Source organism: Pogoniulus pusillus, chromosome 6, assembly GCF_015220805.1.
Source record: "Pogoniulus pusillus isolate bPogPus1 chromosome 6, bPogPus1.pri, whole genome shotgun sequence".
In the NCBI taxonomy this organism is placed as follows: domain Eukaryota; kingdom Metazoa; phylum Chordata; class Aves; order Piciformes; family Lybiidae; genus Pogoniulus; species Pogoniulus pusillus.
The window spans coordinates 15736226-15759551 of record NC_087269.1 but is presented as its reverse complement, the minus strand read 5'-3'; the positions used below and the strand labels follow the sequence as shown (position 1 = coordinate 15759551).

General features: G+C 39.6%; 1 protein-coding gene across 2 annotated transcripts in view; it reads right to left on the bottom strand.

Annotated features, from left to right (window-relative positions):
- Window positions 1-23326, bottom strand: part of LOC135176045 (gamma-aminobutyric acid receptor subunit pi-like) — a 58551-nt gene that overhangs the window by 9750 nt on the left and 25475 nt on the right. Inside the window, exons 4-8 of one of the 2 annotated variants that reach the window (XM_064144646.1) lie at window positions 18344-18411; window positions 16355-16572; window positions 15587-15669; window positions 10509-10646; window positions 702-854 (exon numbers count right to left, since the gene is read on the bottom strand). In XM_064144646.1, coding sequence (XP_064000716.1) covers window positions 702-854; window positions 10509-10646; window positions 15587-15669; window positions 16355-16572; window positions 18344-18411 — 660 coding nt within the window. The remainder of the gene's footprint in view (window positions 1-701; window positions 855-10508; window positions 10647-15586; window positions 15670-16354; window positions 16573-18343; window positions 18412-23326) is intronic. The other variant, XM_064144645.1, reaches the window with a different exon arrangement.

The window sequence follows — 23326 nt, the reverse complement described above, 5'->3', positions numbered from 1 at the left end:
CTGGCCTCAAACTGGGACACAAATGAACTTATGATTCTGAAGTTAAATGCTTAAAAACATTCCTTAGAAATGTTTAGAAAACACAGAAGTCTGGACATGAAAATGAAAGAGATTTTGGTGTCACAGAATATACATTAATTATTGACACATTATTATTGCAGTACTCTGCAAATGTTCCCTGTAAAACCATTTTGCTCAGTGCAGCTGCCCACTGGATTCATTTGAAATGATTTCTCTCTTTCTTCCCTACTCTGTAGAGTGTTTTCCCACTGTAGCTGCAGTCTAATCAGAACTGATTTGCATTCTTTCCCTCTCAGAATATCCTTTATTTGAAATTGATTATATTTAATCTCTTATAATTCTCTTATTATCTCTGTGTTAATTAGTATGTACCATTATACCTCACAAAAGCCTCCCAATTCTGTCTCTGCATTCCAAAATGACTGAGCTTCTTTCCTTCACTTTCAGCAGCCTCCCTTGCACCCAGGAGTTCTGCAGTTCCCAAAGATGATTCCTTAGTTAAAGAATGGCAAGGCTTTAAGGGGAATCTGTGTGATGCACCGCAGAAGGCAAAACAGGAAAGCAATTCCATAGAGCTCAGATGAGTGCAACTTTTGGAAATGGATGCCATGTACATGCAATAAAGCAAATACTTTAATGATCCAACTGCTTTGCTTTCTTTTGTTGTGTCAGCTCCTCACCTATGCAGATTCTGGCTGGAACCGATGACTGGCTTATCCAAAATGACACCCAGGAAAGTACAACCAGTAGGATGGATGGTACATATGTCTCTAGTATGAAATACAAGATGTTTCTCTTAAGTTCAAAGTGAAACACTAGTCTGGGGTAACGTCCTGTGGAAAAAAAATACATATAGTGAAGGTCTAACTCATAAAAAGTTCTTTAAATTATCAGTGTGTTTTACTTCTGTGTGTTGCAATGCAGCAAAACCTTAACAAATAAGCCTGGAAAGAAGAAAAATAAACACCAAGCTGAAAAACTATCAAGAAGACTCTAAATTGAACTGAAGGAGGGGGAAACACCAAAATATATAACACCCACTCATATCCCAAGTTTCATTAATAACAACTTGAATGGGAAACCTACTGAGGATTAGTAAAGGAGAAAAATCCATCAATGAGTGGGAAGGAAGTTTCATTATACAACACAATGCAGGGAACTTTGAAATTGCATACATATTTAGCTGTGGGTATTCATAAGAATTACCACAATGAACTATTGCATAAACCAGCTCAAAAACAACTGTAATTTTATGAAGTTACAAAATTATGTCCTAACATTTGACTACCAGGAATATCTGGTTTGTTTTGCTTTTCACTTACTGTTGCTCAAGATGTGGATCAAAGGTACCTCTTATACTCCACATCAGAAAAAGCTATGCCTTTGCACCTTCTCTACCTTTTTGTCTGTTTGTTGTTTGTTCTTTTTTTTTAAATCATTAGTGCACTACAGTGTTTTTGCTGTTCTTAACAGTGTCGCTGTTGTGGCTCAAATGATTTGCTTCTAAATGAGTGATTTCCAGAAGATGAAAGATAGAGCCCACAGTCAAAAACAGAAGTGGGTTTTATTAGGAAACAGTAAGCAGAGCCTGAATTTGACATTCAGCTCAGTAGCTGAGCAGAATTTTGCTATGTTTAGGCAAGACAAATGCAGGACATGAAACTGTTACCTGGCCAGTGGAATGAATTAAGGCAATAAACTCACTTTTTACTAACTTAAATGTGCAGAATGGACTTTTTATTCTGGTATTCAAAGTTAAGTGATAAAGCAGTTAAGTGTTAATGTATTTAAATTTTTTAAAACATAATTTTAACTAATTTCTTGATCTAAACTATCTGTGAGAGAGTAATGATTGAGTGTACTGTGGTCAGATACCTTTGACTTCATCTATTTTGATACAAGAAGATCTCCAGGACCTATATTTGTTTCCAGTGCTGCACATTATGAGTCAGGGCAGAACTACAGAACAGTGACTCCACTTTAGCAAAGACAATATCTGCACAGGCAAGCTATTTGTTCATCCCTCAGGTGTGCTGTGAGGCATGGAGTCAAGGAAGAGTACTTTTAAAACCTTGAAGTGCAAGTCACAGATGCTAAGAAATGTCTTCTTGCTTCCAGGCTAGAAATGGCACTGTTAAATTTCCATTTTTAGGAATTACATCCAGAGAACAATAAGATTTCACAGAACTCTTAAAATCAGAAAGAATCATTAGGAATCATATGGAATCTGATCCTAATCACAGATCATTAAATTGCCTCAATTATCCCTTCCTTTGAGCTCAATCACATTGATTGCAATAGAGTCCACTTTTCACACAGATGTCTAGACTAAATCTGAGGATAGATAGACATGAGGCATCTGTCATTGCTCCCAGTGATCTGTTACAATTAAAGTCATTCTTTCTGTTTAAAACAAATGCCTAATTTCTAGTCTTGGACTGACTTTAGGTTTCTGCCATGTTCACTCTGGTTTTTGACTAGAAGATTAAATAGTCCTTTGGAAGTCAGGCTTCTCCTCCTGAAGGTGCAAATACTCTGTACTTAGGAATCTTCCTTGCAAGTTCAGCATATTGAGTTCTTCACATTTCTGAATGATAGGTAAAAAGGATACACAGGTGGACAGTAGACTTCAACTGTCTCCATGAGACAGGAGATGCAAACATTATTTATGTCAAAGGAACCTTACATTAGTGCAATGAGGGATGGAGCATCTCTCCTTCTAAGACAGGCTGAAAGAAATTGGGCTATTCATTTGGGAGAAGAGAAGACTCTGGGGAGACCTTATAGCTACATTTCAATACCCAAAGGGGACCTACAAGAAGGCTGGAGAAGGAGTGTTCAGAAGAGCTTGTAGTGATAGGATGAGAGGCAATGATTTTAAACTGGAGCAAAGTAGATTCAGGTTGGACATAGGAGAAAGTTCTTTATCATGAGAGAGGTAAAATACTGGAAGAGGTTCCCAGGGATGTGGTTGAGGTCCCATCTCTGGAGACATTTAAGATCACGAGCTTTGAGAGTTTCTTCTACTCTTCTGCAATCTGTAAATCTATGCACCTCTCTCAACACTGTGATTTTTCTACTGAGACATTTGTTTCAATGAAAGTCATTTCGCCCTCAAAATTGATTTTAAGAGTAGGCAGACCAAAGTAAAGTTAGGAAATGCAAAATGTGCACTTTACTCTGCTTCTGTCTGCACTCATCCTTGCACTAAATCAAGCACTAGTTCTATAGGAACACACCGACTCTGTACAATAAAAGACCACAGCATAAATATATATTTAGGGAAAGAGAATCAGGGTTGTACAGGCAATTGTAAATCTGTGGCTTCCCAGTGCGCAAGAGCAAGCACTTAAAACCTTAATTAAAACAATTAAGGATTTTATTAATCTTGCCTGCAATCTTCTAGGCTGCTACTTAACTAAGACTCAAACAGATACTTTTAAATAGAAATGCAAAACTTTATCTGCAGTGTTTGTACCCCAAACTGCCATTACAGTGGCACAGTTGCAGCTAACACACAACAGACAGCAGCATGGCCACTGTGGGGGGAAGGGTGTCAACTCAAAGCTCATGTGAGACTGCAGAGGCTGCAAACCATCATCAGGAAACTGAATCCTCCACAAAAGCAATTTGTGTCACGTTTCTGGGCTGGCCAAAGGGAAGGATGTAGTGCCATGTACCCAGCAGAAGGGAGTGAAGAGATTGGACTATGCTTCACACAGGGTACCACAGGCATTTGGGGGTTCAGCCTTAGAACTTGTCGTGAAGAAAGGCTCTGATATAGCTGATACATACTAGCCATGTAGCAATACTCTCTCCTCATTAGGGCTCTACAGCTATATCTCTGTTCATCTTAGTATGAAAGCCAAGTGTGTACAGAGGAAGTAAGCCCAAAATATCAAGCTTGAAAGTTGCATTTTGCCACTTTCCTACAATTTCCAATCATAGCCAAGAACTTTAAACATTTCTGTGTTCTTTTGTGTTATTTTTTCTGATAAATGTTTCTGAAGCAATATAAGGAACAAAGAGAAATTGAGTTGCAACAGCTTATAGCTCTGTGGCTTTTGGGGGAACAAAGGAAAGGCATTTATCTAACCTTAAGGCTTTCTGCTTGCCAGAATGCAAAGGCACAGCATAGACATGATAATAGTAGTCCCATCATTTTTATAAAGAGTAAGAGAGATTTTATAATGCAAATGTTGAAGCAGCCTGTATACAGAATTCATATGAGCTCTTCTTGTAATAAACTGAAGAAAAAAGTAGTCAAAAGAAAGTACCTACTGGATACCTATTGTGCTAAATAAATGAGCAACAGGAGAAAAGAAAAATAGAGAAATAGTGAAGTCCTTTTTTCTTCTACACTTCACATGTACCAAAACATTTGCTACTCCTATTTATGTGTGTTGCATATGAGATAGAAATGCTGCATCTCATTGCCTTTGACTTGCACATCTGAAGGTATGGTGCCATCAGTCAGATCAAAACCAAAACAGGTTCCTAGTCCTGGCTTTACTAGAGTTAACTCAAGTACAGCACAAGTTGACTCCTCAAAACTACTGACTTTGTCCCTTGCTTGAGTTTTATGGACAACAAAATCTATGCATTAAAATGAAAAGATACTTTTTCACTCAAGTTTCTGGCCCATGGTGGATGTCATCTCAGTGTATGACTGTTTGATTTAAATCTGGTAATAAACTCTGTGCAGATGACTAACTCTGCAACAAAGGCACAGTGTTAGTGCTTACCAAAGTATCAGAAATTACTGTCAATATACATACTCTAAACCCATCACAAGGTAAGGTATTCTACCTAGGTGACCCCCACAACAAAAGATTAAGCTGAGTTTCTTAGCTTCATAGAGTTTACTAAAAAAGGCAGAAGTACAAAACTAGACAGCAAAATGCTCCAACTTGTAGACAAAGAAATCTAGATAATCAGAACATAGCCTTAACACCTACTATGTCTCTCACCTGCTTTGACAAAAATGAAAACAAAGAAAAACAAACAAAAATACATCCTAGAAAGGAGAAAGAAGTAAGAGATGAAAAATAAAATTTCAATTGGTTCCAGCTGACTATTTGCTTTAGTATTATCAATATTATACCACATCAACATAGACTGGTTCACAGTAAAAGAGCAACTGTAGGCCTAGGTCTAAGGCAGAGTTTTCTGAAGGCAAGAAAAAAAAACATCTCTGTTCTTTCCTGCTGCCCTCTGACCGGTGGATAGTCACAGCAGAGGCACCTGAAGGGAGAATTGATGCTCTACAAACACTGCCAGCAGATTCTAACTTCCACTCTAGTGTTATGGGATGGGAGCATCTCCACAGTTGCTTCCTGCAGACTTTTTGATGAACTCTTTTTCAGTAAAAGACTGCTCCACACCACTCTTTATCTAAGAAGCACTTTGTGTCCTGCATTGGGCTGTGCAGTCAGGCACAAAGAGCACATTCTTCTCTGTCATGAAATATGTATGCTAACCCCTCAGGTGCCAGCTAAAACGTGTGATCCGCATCTCACAGAAGCACGTCAGTATAACTGCACCAATGCATCATTTTCTTCTTTTTTTTTTTTTTTTTTTTTTTTTTTTTTTTGTTGTTGTTTGGTTTGGTTTTACCTTCTGAGGGCACAGTAGAGGAAAGCTTTAAAAATCATCTTACTGCCTTGACTATGTGCTGCAAACACAGTCTGCAATGCGCAGTTTGTTATGGCAGGTACTCGGTGTGCCGTACCTCAAAAATCAAGAATTGAAAATCCTAGAAAAGTTCAACTATTAACTAAGGAGTCTCCTCAGCCTTAGGAAACTGCAGATGGTTCTGTAGGGCAAAGCAAAGTTATGCCTTCAGTTTGGGAGAGAGAGATTGTGACTGATAACATATGCTCTGTGTAGGAATCTGCGATATTTTTACTCTGTTGTACGCATTTTATAGCTTATATATAGCCTATGCACTTTCTTATGTGCAGGCTCAGCCATGACTTCCCACTTGAAAAGTCAATACCACGAGACAGCCACAGTCCAGCAGACTTTCATCACTACATAGCCAAAGGTGGTTTGATGTGGCCTCTAGACCAAAGAGGTTAAAGCGGAATTTATGATAGACATCAAAAACCCGGCAGTGAATGCAGACAAAACCAGCAGCTCCCCTTGTAGTCTTTATGAAGAGGGCAAATGTCTTGTCTTTGTTCATCAAGGAGAGGCTGACTATGCTTTTGTCTCTTCTTTCCCTCTGTTCTGCAAAAATAACACCACTTGAAGATGCTGTGCTGCTGACTTCATGGTCTTCTAAGAAAGGAAGTGCACTGAGAGCCCTGACTGTCTGACTTAACTCTCCCTGCCTTCTAGGCTCAGGCTGGAGACTCAGTATTAGATTAGATTAGATTAGATTAGATTAGATTAGATTAGATTAGATTAGATTAGATTAGATTAGATTGCTGTCTACAACTACCTGAAGGGAGGTTGTAGCCAGGTGGGGGTTGGTCTCTTCTCCCAGACATCCAGCAATAGAACAAGGGGACACAGTCTCAAGTTGTGCCAAGGGAAGATTAGGCTGGATGTTAGGAGGAAGTTCTTCACAGAGAGAGTGATTTCCCATTGGAATGGGCTGCCCAGGGAGGTGGTGGAGGCACCATCCCTGGAGGTGTTCAAGCAAAGACTGGATGAGGCACTTAGTGCCATGGTCTAGTTGACTGGATGGGGCTGGGTGCTAGGTTGGCCTGGATGATCTTGGAGGTCTCTTCCAACCTGGCTGATTCTATGGTTCTATGATTAGACCTGAGCAAGCTGAGACTCTGCATTAACACATTGGAAAAGAGAATTAGAGTTCAAAATTACCTCAATAACTATAAGCCTCAGTCAAACAAGATGCAATTCAACAAAAGCAAGGACAAAGTCCTACACTTAGGTGGGAATTACTAGTTCCCTAAACACAACTGTAAAGGGTTAACCCTCCTGGGGGTGGTCTGAACCTGACCCCAGGTGTAGTGGTTAGCCCACTCCCACTTCCTGCCCTATAGAAACAGATGAACTTCCTGTTTCTTTCTCTCTTTGCCCTCCCTGCATGCCTGATGGCACTGTCCTTGTTCCTGCAGCTCCTGTTTTGCCACATGGCCATCCTACTACATGGTGGACAGCTCATTCTGGAATCTACCTCCATCCATTGTCATTAATCTGGTTGTATATATATTTTTGTATCTTGTTTCACTCCCTGTACCTCTTTGTAACTCCCCTACCTTAAATACCTTTTATTTATTGTTGAAGTTTTTAACTTAATCGAAGCAAGACTATTCTTTGGGCATTTTACCCCTTTCCCTCTCTACATCTAATTCCTTTATTTCCAAAGGTGGGAAGAGAGGAGGGCATACTATTATCATATTGTTCTGTCAGCTATTTTGAGTCCCTGAGAAGTTTCAATCAGACCAATACAACAGCATAGGGAACATGTGACTACAGGGCAAAAAAGGAGGTGTAGCGCTAGAATGCATTGCAAGCTGAATGAGGTACAAAATGCACAATGGTTTTCTGGAAGAACAGTAAGTATCAACTCAGAATTAATAAAGAGGCACAGAGTTCATGAAACACATAACTATACTTTTCCCCCTATGGAGGATATCTGATGGGTATGGGATATCCAGTTTTGGGTGCTGCACATTAGCCAAGATATGGGAAATGCGATGGGAGAACAACAGCAGAGAGAGGAGATCTAGGAGACTGTTTATATGAATTAGAAAGAGGGAAAGCATTGGTTTATGTAAAGATATATCTGCCCTCAAAGAGTGAAAGGGCTGCTGAAAAACAGCAGGAAGCTTGTCTTCTGTTTCCACTTAATGCATTTGAAATGCAGCAAGAGAAATCAAGATTAGACATGAGAAAATACGCATGTAATAATCACTGGGGGGGTGGGGGGGGAATCATCCAGGGAAGGCGAAGCAGACACTTTGGAGGTTTGTCTAACTGACTCCTGGAAACAGCTGTCAGGCAGTAGGCTGTAGATCTAGATGACCTTGCCTTGTGATGTGAGAATAGATTAAATTACATCTTATAGGGTATTTCAGCCTTGTTTCTATGATTATTTGCACCAAAAAAGCTAGACTGTAACAGTCTTTCATTGCATTTATGTTTTTCCAATAAGAACGACAGGCCTTTTACATCACTATTTATTACTCTGAGAATGCAGGTGGTGTTGGCTAGACAGCTGAAATAAAAGAACAGCAGCCACCACTGCAGAAATATGATTTTGGGGTCTAGGAGTGTATCAGGGTAGGCAGAACAAGGACTATAGTTAAGAGACATGTAAAAAGTTATTCCAATAATTAATTTGCCCATGTCCAAAATTAAGTTGGTTGTATCAACACAAACCTTAGCCAGCAATCTAACATTATTCAAAGTGACTTACTGTTATGTGATTACAATAATGTGATTACTATTATGAAATGTGCGCCATCCTATGAGCAAGATTAATCCACAATGTCCCTTACTTAAATTTACTGAAGGTGCTTATGCAGGAATTTTGCTGACTGCATTTTATATCTGTCTCTGTCAGTGGCTGTATGTGAACTTGAGGGTTGCACTGTTGTACAATATTTCACTTGCACAGCAGCTGTACTCTCCGTTCAAGTTCACAGAGTATCAAATCTTGATGTCTTTTTTTTTGCTGTGTTAGGAAATCCTCCACATGGTTCTTCTCTCATATCTTTAGCTTTAGCCTTCTGAATCACAACTGCTGTAAATAACTGTTGTTTATAGTGATACTACTATTTATAAAGTACTCTCAGTTATCTATTAGTGGCGTTCAGGAACTGCAGAGAACCATTTTTCATCTTGAATTGATTACATAGTTCCATAATCTGGTTAGTTCTCTTTTTTAATATGGGCTGCAGTAGGCACTGCTTTCTGAAAAGAAAAAATATCTGCAGAAAATAACACCTAATTCATAACAACTCAACAGAAAATTAAGAGGATTATAAGATTTCATTTTAAAAGCGCTGCATAACTGTTGATATTGTGGCTTTCTTGAACAGGGGAATTGAAACTATCAAATGTGAGAAATTTTAATCTAATTAAGTTCTTTGTGATAAAATGTGTAATTAAATGAAAAAAATGGCTTTTAACTCTATATGTTTGATTCCTGACAATACGGAGAGAAGACTATTGCATCATTTGCTGAAAAGCACAGTTCATCTGGTTGTGCCTCTTGGGTTACAACTGGATTTGTTCTTATTCTATTTGGCAACAAAATAACAGAGCTTTGCTTTTTGGCATTAGTGCCTGGATGATAAGAATTAAGCAGGTTTCCTCTTTCCTAGGTGGTGAACAGGTTCTAATACCCTTCCAGGCAGAACAGCAATAAAGGATTATTCTCCTTCAGTTGAACCTGATGTTGCTTACCCAGAAGCTGTAAAATGGAGAAAAGCAAGCAGATGTCACTTATGTAAGTAGCAAGATACTTATGATTCTGAAGCCTGTGAGCATGTATTTCCTTTTTACTTCTATATACAGTTAGTGAACTTTAACTTTCACCCTGAATAAATATCTGAAATGAAAGCATAAAGTTTCAGTGTTGCATCATCAAAGACATAGTACACAATAATGGAATAAATAAAATAAATATGTGATTCAGAATTAATATCCTCTGGTGAAACTACAGCTTTGAAGGATGTGTATGCCTTTGTTTAAAGGTTGCCCTTTCAGTTGGTGTGTTGAGTTCAGCAGAAGAGAAAATGAGTATGCAATGAAGAACAGCAATGAAGAACCTAATCGGAACTCAAAGAGCATAAAGCAGGTTTGGCAGGTGTTGTACTCTCTGACAGACCTTTCAAAATCTCTAGAAAATAAATATGAACAGACTTTCATGAGGTTAAGTCCTGCAGTTAGAGAAAAATGTATGCAGTAGTTTCCTAAGATCAGCAGAAGATCTGTAGAAATGCTTCTGACCCCTTCCTGGGAAGAGGAACTTCAGGCGAGGTAATCTGTGCTGTACTGCCCATTACGCTGGACAGGCTGCTGCAGAGAAAGAGTAACTGCAACAAGGACTAGCCATGAAAGCAAATTTTTTGCAGTTGTAAAACCACCCAGCATATTCACATAAATTTTTGTGGGTCACTTGCCCAAAAACACCAGAGTGGCTGTTTCCAGGAAGGCTGGGAACTGTTCTGAGCTGGCTGCCCAGGGTTTCCCTCCAGTTTGAATGCCAAATCTACAGGCTTTTTGCTTCATGGGAGATCTCACTGACATTGAAGTAGTACATCTGTTGTTCATCATTCTTTAGATAACAAAATCCAAGAAAATGCTCCAAAACTCTCAGCCTTTACATTGGCTGAGTCTCTGCTGCTAATGCCTGGAAATGTAGTTATGGTTTCAAGAGTGCAATCTAGCAGAAAATTACAACAGTCATCCTAAGACAAAGCAAAGTGCTCAGTTCCTTAATGCTGCTCTGTTTGCAAAACCATATTCCAAACTGTACCTAGAAAGTTTGGGAATGGTGATTTTACCTGTCTCATATACTGCTTCGGATACTGAGGTAAAGTGGTCTTCTACTGTATACTGTGCCAGTCGGAGTGTATCCAAGCCTCGAACTGAATCATTTCCTCTAGTCCAGTAAAACATGACATCGTTGATGTTATAGCCCCCTGTAGTGATACACAAGCCAACAAAAGTGTTTGCTTTACACAGTAATTCATTTGTGGTGAGCACACTTACGGTTCAGCTGTTTCTTATTTCTCTGACAGTGCAATTAGACATAAAAAATGACAGGTTTTGGCAGAAATGTAATGTCTGTTTGCAAAAAATCCCTCCCACTAGCATGCAAAGTCCTACCATCTGAAAGCTGACTTTTTTTGGAGGAGGTCATTTTACAACTTTTTTTTTCTAGTGTACATGACAAACTCATTAAAAAATCAGTACCACATGATATTCTAAAGCTATTAATCTATAAAGAAATTCGGGTTTTATGAATTGCATCCCCGCCAGCATTTGGACTCAACATTAAGCGTGGCCCTTTGCTGTATCCCAGGCTGCTATGTCTTGATGCAGTGCATTTGGACGTCATTTCCATAGACATGAAGGAATGAGGAGAGCAGCAGGGCTTTCACATTTTGGTTCTGTGTTCCAAGCTGGGCTCAGCAACATTTTGGCTTAGGGGTTTGAATGCTTCCCAAGGACATCAGTGTAGATGCCGATGATTCTGTGGGCTCAAGAGCATGGTACATTTCAGGGGTCCCAGGAGATTTCCTCCTAACCTTCAGGTAGCAATTAGGAGATGAGATGGGACATGAATCATCTATCAGAAGACAACTCTGTTTTGCACACACTTGTCAATATGCAGCACAATCACAGCTAAAATACCTCTGTAGCTTTTCCCCATTATATTACAAGGGAGGCAATTTTCAGGCTAGCGAATGTGATTAATTCAAGATTATGTTAATGCAATTTACATGTTAACAGGGAGCATCTGAACATCTTTTCCTTTAGCTTACTCAGATCAATCAATCTTGTAGCTGACAGGTTTGTATTGTGCAAGTTAATAGCTAAGCTTAGGGGACAGAAACATGAACAGATGATTATTTTTAGACTTTGTCAATTATAAGTAAATTGCAGTATGAGACAATGTAATCCATTGCACAAGGACATATGCCACAAAAAGAACAAAGCTCTAAAATCGGGGGGGAAAGACATAAAAGGCATGTACTAAAGTTAAGGAAAAAGAGTCTTTAAAAATTAAGATAATTACTTTGGTTCTTGCAGTGACAAAATAGAACTCATTTATTTAATGTAGGAAAAGCAAGTGTTTGGAAATTTTGTTTAAAGGAAGCACTGAACTGGTTGCAAACTAAAATTACAGTTTCACTTGGAAATTCTTTCCCTGACCAATTTTTTTTATAATGCAAGTCCTCTTTTCACTATTGTTGGCAACTTTCTGAAAAAGTATAATGACCATGAATCTCTGCTCCCACTATCACATTTATAACAATTCAAGCCAAAACACTGCCATGTCAGAAGACTGAGCCAACAGCATGTGCATCCAAGCTAAGTTCATGATTCCCTAAAACCACAGGCTGGGAAATATCCCACATTTTAGAGAAAAATGAAAAGCAACATTTCCCATAAACAAATTATTGCCTTGTTCTTAGTCAAAACAAAAAGTTCATAGAAGCAGTTTTTATTGCATGATTTCAGGCATGGATTCATTTTACTTTCCTTCACAGAGAGAGTTATTTGCCATTGGAATGGGCTGCCCAGGGAGGTGGTGGAGTCACCATCCCTGGAGGTGTTCAGGAGAAGACTGGATGAGGCACTTAGTGCCATGGCCTAGTTGACTGGATAGGGCTGGGTGCTAGGTTGGCCTGGATGATTTTGGAGGTCTCTTCCAACCTGGTTGATTCTTTGATTCTGTGATTCAGTATAAATGCACTGGAGATTATTTAGATGAAGTCCAAAGAACTAGAGAGTACTACAGTAAGTTATTTACTTTGTACAACATATCGAGTCTTCTAAGTTGTATGAAATGGGAAGAATTCTTGATGCCAGATGTGTGTTAACAAGCATATCTCCAAATGGAGTAGTTTTGCTCTAATGGAAGCAATTTTGTTCTAAAGTGTTTTCACTAAATGAACAATTTGGTGATCTTTCCTATAAAATTTTTTTTTAAAGTATTTATTTCAAAGCTCTGTTTGTGAAGAGCTTGTGGTAAGAGTCTTCCCAATAGTGAGTAAAATTAAATAGCACAGCCCTCCCTCTGTGCAGAGTTCTTCTTTATTCAGGGGATTAATATTTTACTAATTCTAAAATATTTTTTAAGTTTGTAGAGATAAAATCCTTCAGCTGTGTCATCTGGCTATTACAAGTAATCTCTACTCTCTTTATGTAACACTGAGTTTTCATTCTTTCTAATTCCTCAAGCCCAAAATGTCTCATTCCTGTGCCTCACTGATACAGTACAAGCAACTAATATCATCAGAGTTAACTACAGGAATAGTAAATTTGGGATTAAACATTCATCATGCCTAATACAAATGAGTTTACCTTTCCATTGCTAATTTTAATTTCCCCTGATTGTCAAGCACAAGTTAAGTGTCTTCATGTGGCTCTTCACTGAATAAATGCTAAAGGACATGTTCAAAAAGGAAATAAAATTTCAGAGATGGGCCCAAACCATGAATATGTATTTCAACTGGAGGCCTGCCTCTAAGAGGGAGAGTTGAAAATAAAAAGGGAAAGAAGAAAAAAGAGAGAGGAAAAAAAAGCCCTCGTCCTAGTCTGAACGGATGGTGGTGCTCCCTACCACGCAGCATGAACCCTCTGGCAGCACCAAACAGGGCAGGAGCCCTCCAAGTTCCCAAATGTCACATCCACCATGTCAACAGAGACTCAGAATCACAACTCTCTGTCTCCTAACATATGCCAGTACTACCTCCTGAAGGGTGTGGGCTGGAAAAAGGCTAAAATCAGGTTTGCTATGTAGAAAGTGTAAGTCAATGAATGTCACTAACTACTGGCAGCAGAATAGCATGTTGTAAAGGCCACTAGGGATGCTTTACCATATGAAGCTATTGCTTGATAACATCATGTCAGTGATAAGGCAAGTAATAAGACAAGGAACAATGGATACAAACTGAAACATAGAAGGTTTCACCTCAATATAAGGAGACACTACTTTACTGTAAGGGTGATGGAGCACTGGAATAGACTGCCCAGAGGTGTCGCGGAGTCTCCCTCTCTGGAGACTTTCAAAACCCACCTAGATGCATTCCTGTGTGCACTATCCTAGGGGACCCTGCTTTGGCAGGGGGGTTGGACTCAATCTCTGGAGGTCCCTTTCAACCTCTAACATTCTCTGCTTCTGTGATTCTATGTTTGTCTTTACATTAGTGATCACTTAATGAAAGGTCCAGCACTTTCTTTCAGCATATATTTTTTCCATGTGTTTTTTGTTTTATCTTATACACATCAGTGCTGTGTGGATGTGTGTATAGTCACAATTCTTAATTCCAGGTAATGGCATCTGCAGGCATTATTCTAGGACGATGTCATTATTCATCCATGACTTGGTTTCTCCTATCAACATCTATAAACTGACATCTCTGATCTCATGGTGGAACAAACACCATTTCCAGCATACCCAAAAGAAAACACTACAGTGCACTGAAGAAAAAGGGCTGTGGCTAAAGGAACATTCTTTCCTTTTTGCTTTTAATGTTTCTAACTCTTTTTCCTAAAACTAAACACCAGTGTCATGGGAGCATTGGTGAGGACATTACTATGTTTTCCCCTTAGACAGGAGTCACTTGTGTGTTGCTGAAAAAGCAGATGGAATCATTCTGGAAAATGATTATTTATAATTATATAGGGACTTTTTTTTTTTAATTCTGTCAAATAGATTTATGTTGCTGTGGGACATATATTTCATCCTGCAACTACAGAATATATTGAATGACTCATTAGGTAATGCTGTTGCTGTAAATCCATATGTGTTGACTTATCGATATGTTCTAAGAGGAAAAAAATAGAGATAAATCCAAATTTTAATTCAAATTACTGTTTGTTGAACAGTTGGTCTTATAAACGTGCTGATTCTAGGGGGACTCCTGCATGAAGAACTTTTGGCCTTGATTCCCTTTTAACATTCTGGCTAAAATGAAATTTTGCCACAGTCCTGTGCTTGGTAATTAACAAGAGGAAATGTAGCAAGCATATCTGAAATGGTAAAGAGCAAAACTTGAGAAGTACTGAAAAGTCTTCCAAAATACTTTGAATATGTATTGACATATATTTGAACATACATTTTCATTTTACAGAATTGGGTATCCTTTTACACATTCTCACTTGAAAATATGTTGAGAATTGTATCACCTGAAAAACAGCAAATAAATTCAGCTATTTGCAAAGCAACCATTCCTACAAAGAGACCACACTTTAATGAGGACATTGCTCAAAGGAGAACCTGTAAAGGTGTATTTAGTCTTTGTCCATCAATTGATAACATTTTTCCACAGGACACTCATATAGAGACAAATAAGTCGTAGAAGGATCTGCATGTATCCATCTCAGAACAGAACTGCCTAAGCAATTACCCTTTTTTTCAGTATGAAGGCAGTAAATTAACTAAGTATGACCTTTATACCTTACAAATAAACCTTATTCTAATTTGTTTCTTTCCTAAAGGAACTGTGCCTCAAGGGATAAAGTAACACGTACTACCTGAAAGAGAGAAAAAGGTTTTTCCTCGCTGTGATGGAAAATCTGTTCGCAGAACTCCCCCCGAAGGCCAACAGAATAGCTGCAGGATGTACTGCAAAATCAGGCCTATGATCATCTCCTGAGGCTTGTTTTAATCATTGATAATACAGCAGCATTTCAGTATTACCATGCTATTTTCAATAATGCCTCATGCATTTATCTTTCTATAAAGACACTATTGTAAGTCGACAGGGATTAGTCACATATTGTCCCTTGGCTTCTTTGGAAATTCCAGCCTCTTTGGTAATAATATCTAGCAGCTATTAACAAAAAAGAAAAGATGAGAGATATTTTTTTCTAGTTGTGTAAAAATAACAAGAGTTCAGTTTCTTACAGCTTTCCAGTTGCAAAGTACATGTCTGCTTGTCCATCGGATATTTGGTCAGGTCCATGCTGCAAGCAACAGTTGTGGTGATGCTTGAAAGAAAGAAATAAAAGGACTATTGCTGATTCTTAATGGAATAAAATTGTTCATCATTAAAAATAGTAGTAAGCCTATTTGCTTTGAACTATTGAACTACTGAAATTTGAACTATTATTTGCAGGAAAGTATTTGTTGTGAGGACAAAATCTAATACTTGTCATTATTTAACATGAAAGAGTAATAGCATTCCAAATAGGAAATTACTCCAGAATAACTGCTTTTTGTGGCAGTCTAAAAAGGTCACCCCTTGCTTCCTTCCCTCTTGCAGAGTGCATTTCAGCTTTGCTGATTGTTTTTCAATACAGCGTACAATTTTGTTACTAAAATCAACTCTAAAAAACAGTCTTCAACAAATAACACAAACCAGTCATCAGAGCTTTCTTTCCTTTGTGATGACTTCATTGTTAAACTGTTGGAATACACAAATCCTGCATTTGGTCTACATGAAACAAAAAGGATCTACTTAAGGGGCGGGGGGAGGGGGAAGGGGGGGAAGAGGACCTATTAGTAAATTTAAGACTTTAACCACATTGCTCAATTATATCACAAAATACAAGACCATACATATTCTGCTTTTACCAAAACACCAGTTCCTTAAGCACAAAGTGATGCTAAGCTGGAAAGCTTAAAATGCAAGCAGAAGGCAAATATAAAGACTGGTATGTGGTTTATACCTACCGTAGTGCATACAAGACAGTTCCATTGGGGTATATTCTTATAAGACGATTCTCAACAGTGATATCATGAAGAAAAGACTTTTTTGAATCTACTATGAAGGTATCTGGTACCCAAAGCATTTCCACAAGCCGACCATCTAAGCTTAAACTCTTATTACCATCGAAACAAAGTCTCTCATCAGTCCATCGTTGCCTTAGAAATATGGTAGCTGTGTAATCCTGGAAGAGAACAACAAAAAATATCACACAGACCAAGCCTTTATTATATCCTGACTTACAAAAGCATATGGAAACAGCTGCTGGACAGAAACAGTCTGTGACACTTCACATACCCATTCTTAAACGCTGGCTCTCTTATAGCAGTTGGACTGGCTCTTGTACTGAAGTTGATACCATTATGAAACATTAACTTGAGTACATTTTGTTCTTTAGTCACTGGAATTTTACAGTAAAAGCTGATGGCCTAAGTCTGGAACTATAAATCAGCTGAAGTCATCAGAGTTCTGTAAGCAAATGATCTGGCTCTGTAAATCTTTGAATTTTAGGATGATTCATAAGTGGTTGAAAAGATCCTTTTGTTCACATAAAGTACTAAATAACGCATTTTTAAAGACAAGTTTGTGAAAAATTGTATAAATTCAGACAGACAAAAGGGCAAGTTAGTTTAATAGGAAGGGAATCATCATCACACCAGCACAATTTGTCCTTTCAGCATCACAAGGGAAAGAATGATGCCAAATTCATCCAGATTTCAACTCTAGCTCTCATCCCAATTCACCTTTAATTCAGATGTCTTCTTCTTAAGATTAAAATCACACTATTTCTTAGCACTTCATAAGAAAAACAAACATTTTTGATTTTAGAGTATGTTTTTATCAGCATGATAAGTTCATCTTAAGTTCTGACCTTATTTCCTCCTTTCTAAGTACTAGGTTAATGCTTACAAAGCACAGAGACATTCTAACATTCAACTTTTGTGGAAGTCCAAGTAATGAAATGGTGAGGTGCTTTTTATATATACACCTATTAACATTTATATTTCTTTATATGCTTATACATTTTTATATACATATGCAGGGAGGGAAAAAAATCTAACATTGAATATCTGATCAATGAATTTTGCCTTTTGTTTCTATGTACCAGCAGAGACTGTTTATTTAGAAAAGTATATTACATTTCATAGTTTGTTCAAAAATAAATGAGACAAATGTAATGAAACACAGCTGGAATGAAATAATATGTGACAGTAGTAGTAAAGGAGAAAGACAATGAGAGTTCAGCTGTGTCTAATTACAGGAAAGGGGAGTGGCTTCCATGTCGCATGAATATATCGTTAATTTTCTGAACTATGTGAAGATTTAGATGTTTCATCTGGAAAATAAACACCTTTTCACATGCCCTTTATTAAGATTAATACTTGGTTGCAAATTTATGTTTGTATCTGAGAGAGCTGAGGTTGTTTAGCCTAGAGAAGAGGAGGTTCAGGGGGGACCTCATTGCTGTCTACAACTACCTGAAGGGAGGTTGTAGCCAGGTGGGGGGTTGGTCTCTTCTCCCAGGCAACCAGCAACAAAACAAGGGGACACAGTCTCAAGTTGTGCTGGAGGAAGTTCTTCACAGAGAGAGTGATTTCCCATTGGAATGGGCTGCCCAGGGAGGTGGTGGAGTCACCACCCCTGGAGGTGTTCAAGAGAAGACTGAATGAGCCACTTAGTGCTATGGTCTAGTTGACTGGCTAGGGCTGGGTGCTAGGTTGTACTGGATGATCTTGGAGGTCTCTTCCAACATGATTGATTCTATGATTCTATCTGAGAGATCTATGGTCTGTGTCTGCATTTCTATACTTAGTGTTAGAACTACTCTCTGAAGTGAAAAATAAAATTCCATCTCCTAACACACAGTGACTGCACAAGGAGAAAAGTCTCAAAGTCACATTGCCAGCAGCAGTAAACAGCAAGCAAAACAAAAAAGATTGTGAAAGCTACAATACCATATTTATTTCTGATATTGTATCTATGCTTGCAATATCCAGGCTCATTCCGATTGACACAGGACCATCTGCACCAAAGAAAAAGAGAGAGAGAAAGTCAGAACCTAGCACAGACCTCCTTAATATTCAGTGTTCAGGAGAACTGTCTAGAAAATCTACATGATCCTTTCTTTTTTTCTCCTTTTCTGAAGTGTTTAGCAGCTACTTTTCACAGGAAACCTTCCTCAAATTTAGATTATGAAATAATCTTAATTTCATAACCAAAGCACAATGCTTCTAGATTATCATTATCTTCATTTTAATAAACATCCTTTATTTAAGAAATACCTCCTGGCTTATAGGATTACTTATTTCCCAGAATTAAAGTGGTGGGGAAAATGCTGCACAACAAGCTGTGGAAGGTACGATCCCCATGGTACATCACACCCTTCTGCTCTGAGGTTCAGAGCAGTGGAAAGAATTCCTCCGTCTGCAACATCTGGTCCATCAGATGTTAGGGAATCAAGGAGATGCTCCTGGCAATGTCAGATGAGAAATATGCAGATGGGATAACTGAGTGACTGCATTTACTGCTTATTTAGTAACATATTGTCTGTATTGTGTCACAGCCTTTTCAATATCAAAGTTTTGACCATTAGCAGCTAAAGTGATTCAACAATTTGCATTTACAAGCTAGACATTTCATTCTTACAATATTAATATCAGCTGAAGGTTTATTCAGTTTGGTTAAACAGCTTATCTAAGGGGCTGTTGTTGTGTTATTGTAAAGTCAGCATGCTCAGGCTCTCATTTCTTTGTGAATGTGCATTTTGCAGTGTCAGAAGGAAGATCACCAGCTGTGCATTTTGAAACAGGCTATGTGCAGTGCTTTCCTGGAAACAAGACATCATTCCTGGTTGGAGATGTGCAGAATCATTAACAGAGTACAAGTACAAGGAAAGTCAAATTACATAAGTGCATCCTTCTGAATAACTGAGAAGCAGAGTATGCAGTACTGAGAAATGCAGAAATAGATGAGATGAGATGAGATCTTGTGGCAGGCCTCATAAGCCCAAAATAGGCTTATACACGCCCTGCCTTGCCTAGGCATGTTTTTCTGCTCCACCAGAGAGGCAAGTGCAGGAAATGGACACAAAAGAACCTGGAACCACTGAGTCTGGCCTGCCCAGGGTCCTGTGGTGTAAGGTACACACACTTAGCTTGTGCCTGCCTAGTGCAAGGCCCCTGATTTTCCCAAATTAGGGAAAAGTGAGCCTATGGCTTTGCCTAATATGGTAAGGTTTAGCTAACTGCCATCCTGATTGGCTATTCTGTGTCCAAAGGGCAATTAATCTCAGCCCACATTGATAAAAGGAGACATGCAGGTGAACAACCTGCTTTTGCTTCACTGCTTTGCTTCCCTGCTCTTTGCCTGCTCTCTCTCTGCTGGGCCCAGCCCTGATGCTCTTGCACACTGCCTTATTGCTTGCCTGCTAAACTCCACTGCTGCCAGTTACCAGAAGCAGACCCTGGATGTCTGCACGCGATTGGCCTGTGTGGCCAGCATGACATCGTGATGAGACTGCATCACATCTGCCTTCTCCACCTGGAGGCCCTGCCTAGAATGCCTGGACACACATACAGATCATCCAGAAGAAGCCAGGAGAACAAGGTCAGAGATTGTCTGCATCCTTTCCCCAGAAGCTGGGAAGATTCAAGGCACAACATCCAACAAGACAGAGTCCCCTGAAAGCATTTGGGCACTGTCTGGACTGTGGCTACCCCCATGAGTGGGTAAAAGTAATAATCTGTGAGTAAATGCTTAAATGCCTCTTTGGAATTCTCTACTGCCTTCTGCCATAGAGCAGAAAGAGCTCCTTGAGCCCATCTACTGGGCAAGCAGGATATTGACCACAAGTGGCATTTGACCATGCCAACCTTCTCTTCCAGTTTAATGAATGTTTCTATATTTTGCTGGTTATTACTAGATCTGGATATTATCCATATAATGTTTCCATGACCGTGTAAGAACCAAAATATTATTAAATTTAGTGGTTGGGGGTGGCAGAGTTCTGAATAGCAAAATTAATAAACAATATTAATTTTGGAAAAAATAATCTTGCATCAATTAATTTCCCCTCCGCAACAGATCTGACGATGCCTGCACATCACAGCCACAAAACCAAAACCCTCTTTGCAATGTATTATGTACATAGATCTGATATGCCTCCAAATGGCATTTAAAGGAAGATGGGTCCAAATCTATCCCACTGACTAACACTGAATTAAAAACTAGTCATTCTAAGTGGTATCAGTGCTTTACTTTTGGGGTTTTTTTTCCCCAAATATTTTCACAGTATCACAGTATCATCAAGGTTGGAAGAGACCTCACAGATCATCAAGTCCAACCCTTTACCACAGAGCTCAAGGCTAGACCATGGCACCAAGTGCCACGTCCAATCCTGCCTTGAACAGCCCCAGGGACGGCAACTCCACCACCTCCCCGGGCAGCCCATTCCAGTGTCCAATGACTCTCTCAGTGAAGAACTTTCTCCTCACCTCAAGCCTAAATCTCCCCTGGCGCAGCCTGAGGCTGTGTCCTCTCGTTCTGGTGCTGGCCACCTGAGAGAAGAGAGCAACCTCCCCCTGGCCACAACCACCCCTCAGGTAGTTGTAGACAGCAATAAGGTCTGCCCTGAGCCTCCTCTTCTCCAGGCTAAACAATCCCAGCTCCCTCAGCCTCTCCTCATAGGGCTGTGCTCAAGGCCTCTCACCAGCCTCATCGCCCTTCTCTGGACATGCTCAAGCATCTCAATGTCCCTCCTAAACTGGGGGGCCCAGAACTGAACACAGTACTCAAGGTGTGGTCTAACCAGTGCAGAGTACAGGGGCAAAATGACCTCCCTGCTCCTGCTGACCACAACATTCCTGATGCAGGCCAGTTTGCCACTGGCTCTCTTGGCCACCTGGGCACACTGCTGGCTCATATCCAGGCAGGTATCAATCAGCACCCCCAGATCCCTCTCTGTTTGGCTGCTCTCCAGCCACTCCAACCCCAGCCTGTATCTCTGCATGGGGTTGTTGTGGCCAAAGTGCAGCACCCGGCACTTGGGTGCATTTGTAATGCAAGTGCTATGGTTGTAAAACATCTAGCACTCCTAACAGAATCTGTAAATGCTTTATTCTGGACTCTGCTAAAAGTTCAAAAATAAAGCTCCAGCATAAAGAAGAACTGTAGGCTTGCTGCATCCTCCTATGATAATCTATGTGTTTATTATATACTCTAAGTTGTATTTAGGATTAAAAGGCTTTGGAGGTATCTTTGGATCAAAATCATTTGACTAAGAAGTTGTCAGATCATTGACAGCATTTATTTTTAAGTTTTGCTACTCCAAGAGCAGGTTTGTTTCATCCCTCCAGAGTTAAAAACACAATCCTGGATAAGAAAGCTCAGCCCAGCTTTCCAGGGAGCAATAACAACAGAGTCAGTTGATACTTATGCCTACCATTGTACTATATCATTATTACAGATACAATACTGCCAAGCCCCAAAAGACATGTCAGACCTTCAAAAATAATGGAATTTTGAAATAAGTGCAATTTATAATCCTTTTTCTGTAACCAGTCTCCACACATTCCCATGGATGACTGTAACAGAGCATATTGCTGCCAACATTTGCACGAGAATTTGGGGGGAACCTCATCATCCAAGGCACATACTTAGGATGATCCTAAGGTGGTGACAACACTGGAAATATGGCTGGGAATAGTCAAGCTCTTTCCTGTTGTATCTTGTTGTATTTTGTGATATTGATAGGTTATTCTTCCCCTGTACTCAACACTGGCCAGGCCACACCTTGAGTACTGTGTCCAGTTCTGGGCCACTCAATTTGAGAGAGATGTTGAGGTGCTGGAACGTGTCCAGAGAAGGGCGACAAGGCTGGTGAGGGGCCTGGAACACAAACCCTATGAGGAGAGGCTGAGGGAGCTGGGGGTGTGTATCCTGTTTTTATTGAAAGGAACAACACTTGGTCCTTACATGGTTAAGTTGACACAGGTGAGGAGAAATGTTCATTATCAGTATTTCAGTATAATCAGTTCTAATGAGAGGAAAAAACTAATTTCCAGGAAAACTACTGAAAATAAATTAGTTTTAACTTCTCTGGAATGGTAGACACAGCACTTATTTATCTCTCTCCCTTCTTTCCTCCTTGTTACTCAATGTTTTGAAAAATACAACAGAACTGTGGTGTTGGGTGACAAAAGACATCCACCTTAGGTTAGGAGGCAGTTCAAGCTCAAATACGTTGTCATAGCACAGACTTGGGTGCTAAGTCGTGGCTGCTCTGCTAGACCTGACAGTCTTTGTGGCCCGAGTTGCTGTGTTGTGCAGCCAGCCTGCCAAGCCAAGCACTCACGAAACTCAGCAGAAAGGTACACCCACTCAGATACAGCAACAGGGAGGAAGGCTTGTGGGAAAAACAAACCAACCAAACAAAACCACCAAACACACCACCACAAAACACTGTGTCAAAACCAGGTCAGCAGACCAGATGAGGCAATCAGTTCCTGCATTTCCCTGTTTAGCAGGAGTTGTATGTATCATGACAAGTTCAGAAGTCTACCAATCTTCAGAAGGAAACTAAAGTCAATTTGTCCTGGATCAGTGAAAGGAATCTTCAGAATACAGCAAAGAAATGCCAAAGGATGTGTCTTATTACACAGTCTAATGAACACAAACTTCAATGAAGTTAAAATGTATGTACAAAGACTGATACTTTATGCACTTTACAGATATCCAGAGCAATCCATGGGGAATAGGCTGCCCAGAGAGGTTGTGGAGTCTCCTTTTCTGGAGACTTTCAAAACCTAGATGTGTTCCTGTGTGACCTACCCTAGGGGATGCTGCCCTGGCAGGTAGGTCAGGCTCTATGATCTCTGGAGGTCCATTCCAACTTCTAAAGCTCTGTGATTCTGTGGGAAGGGAGTCAGGAGAGTGTCAGA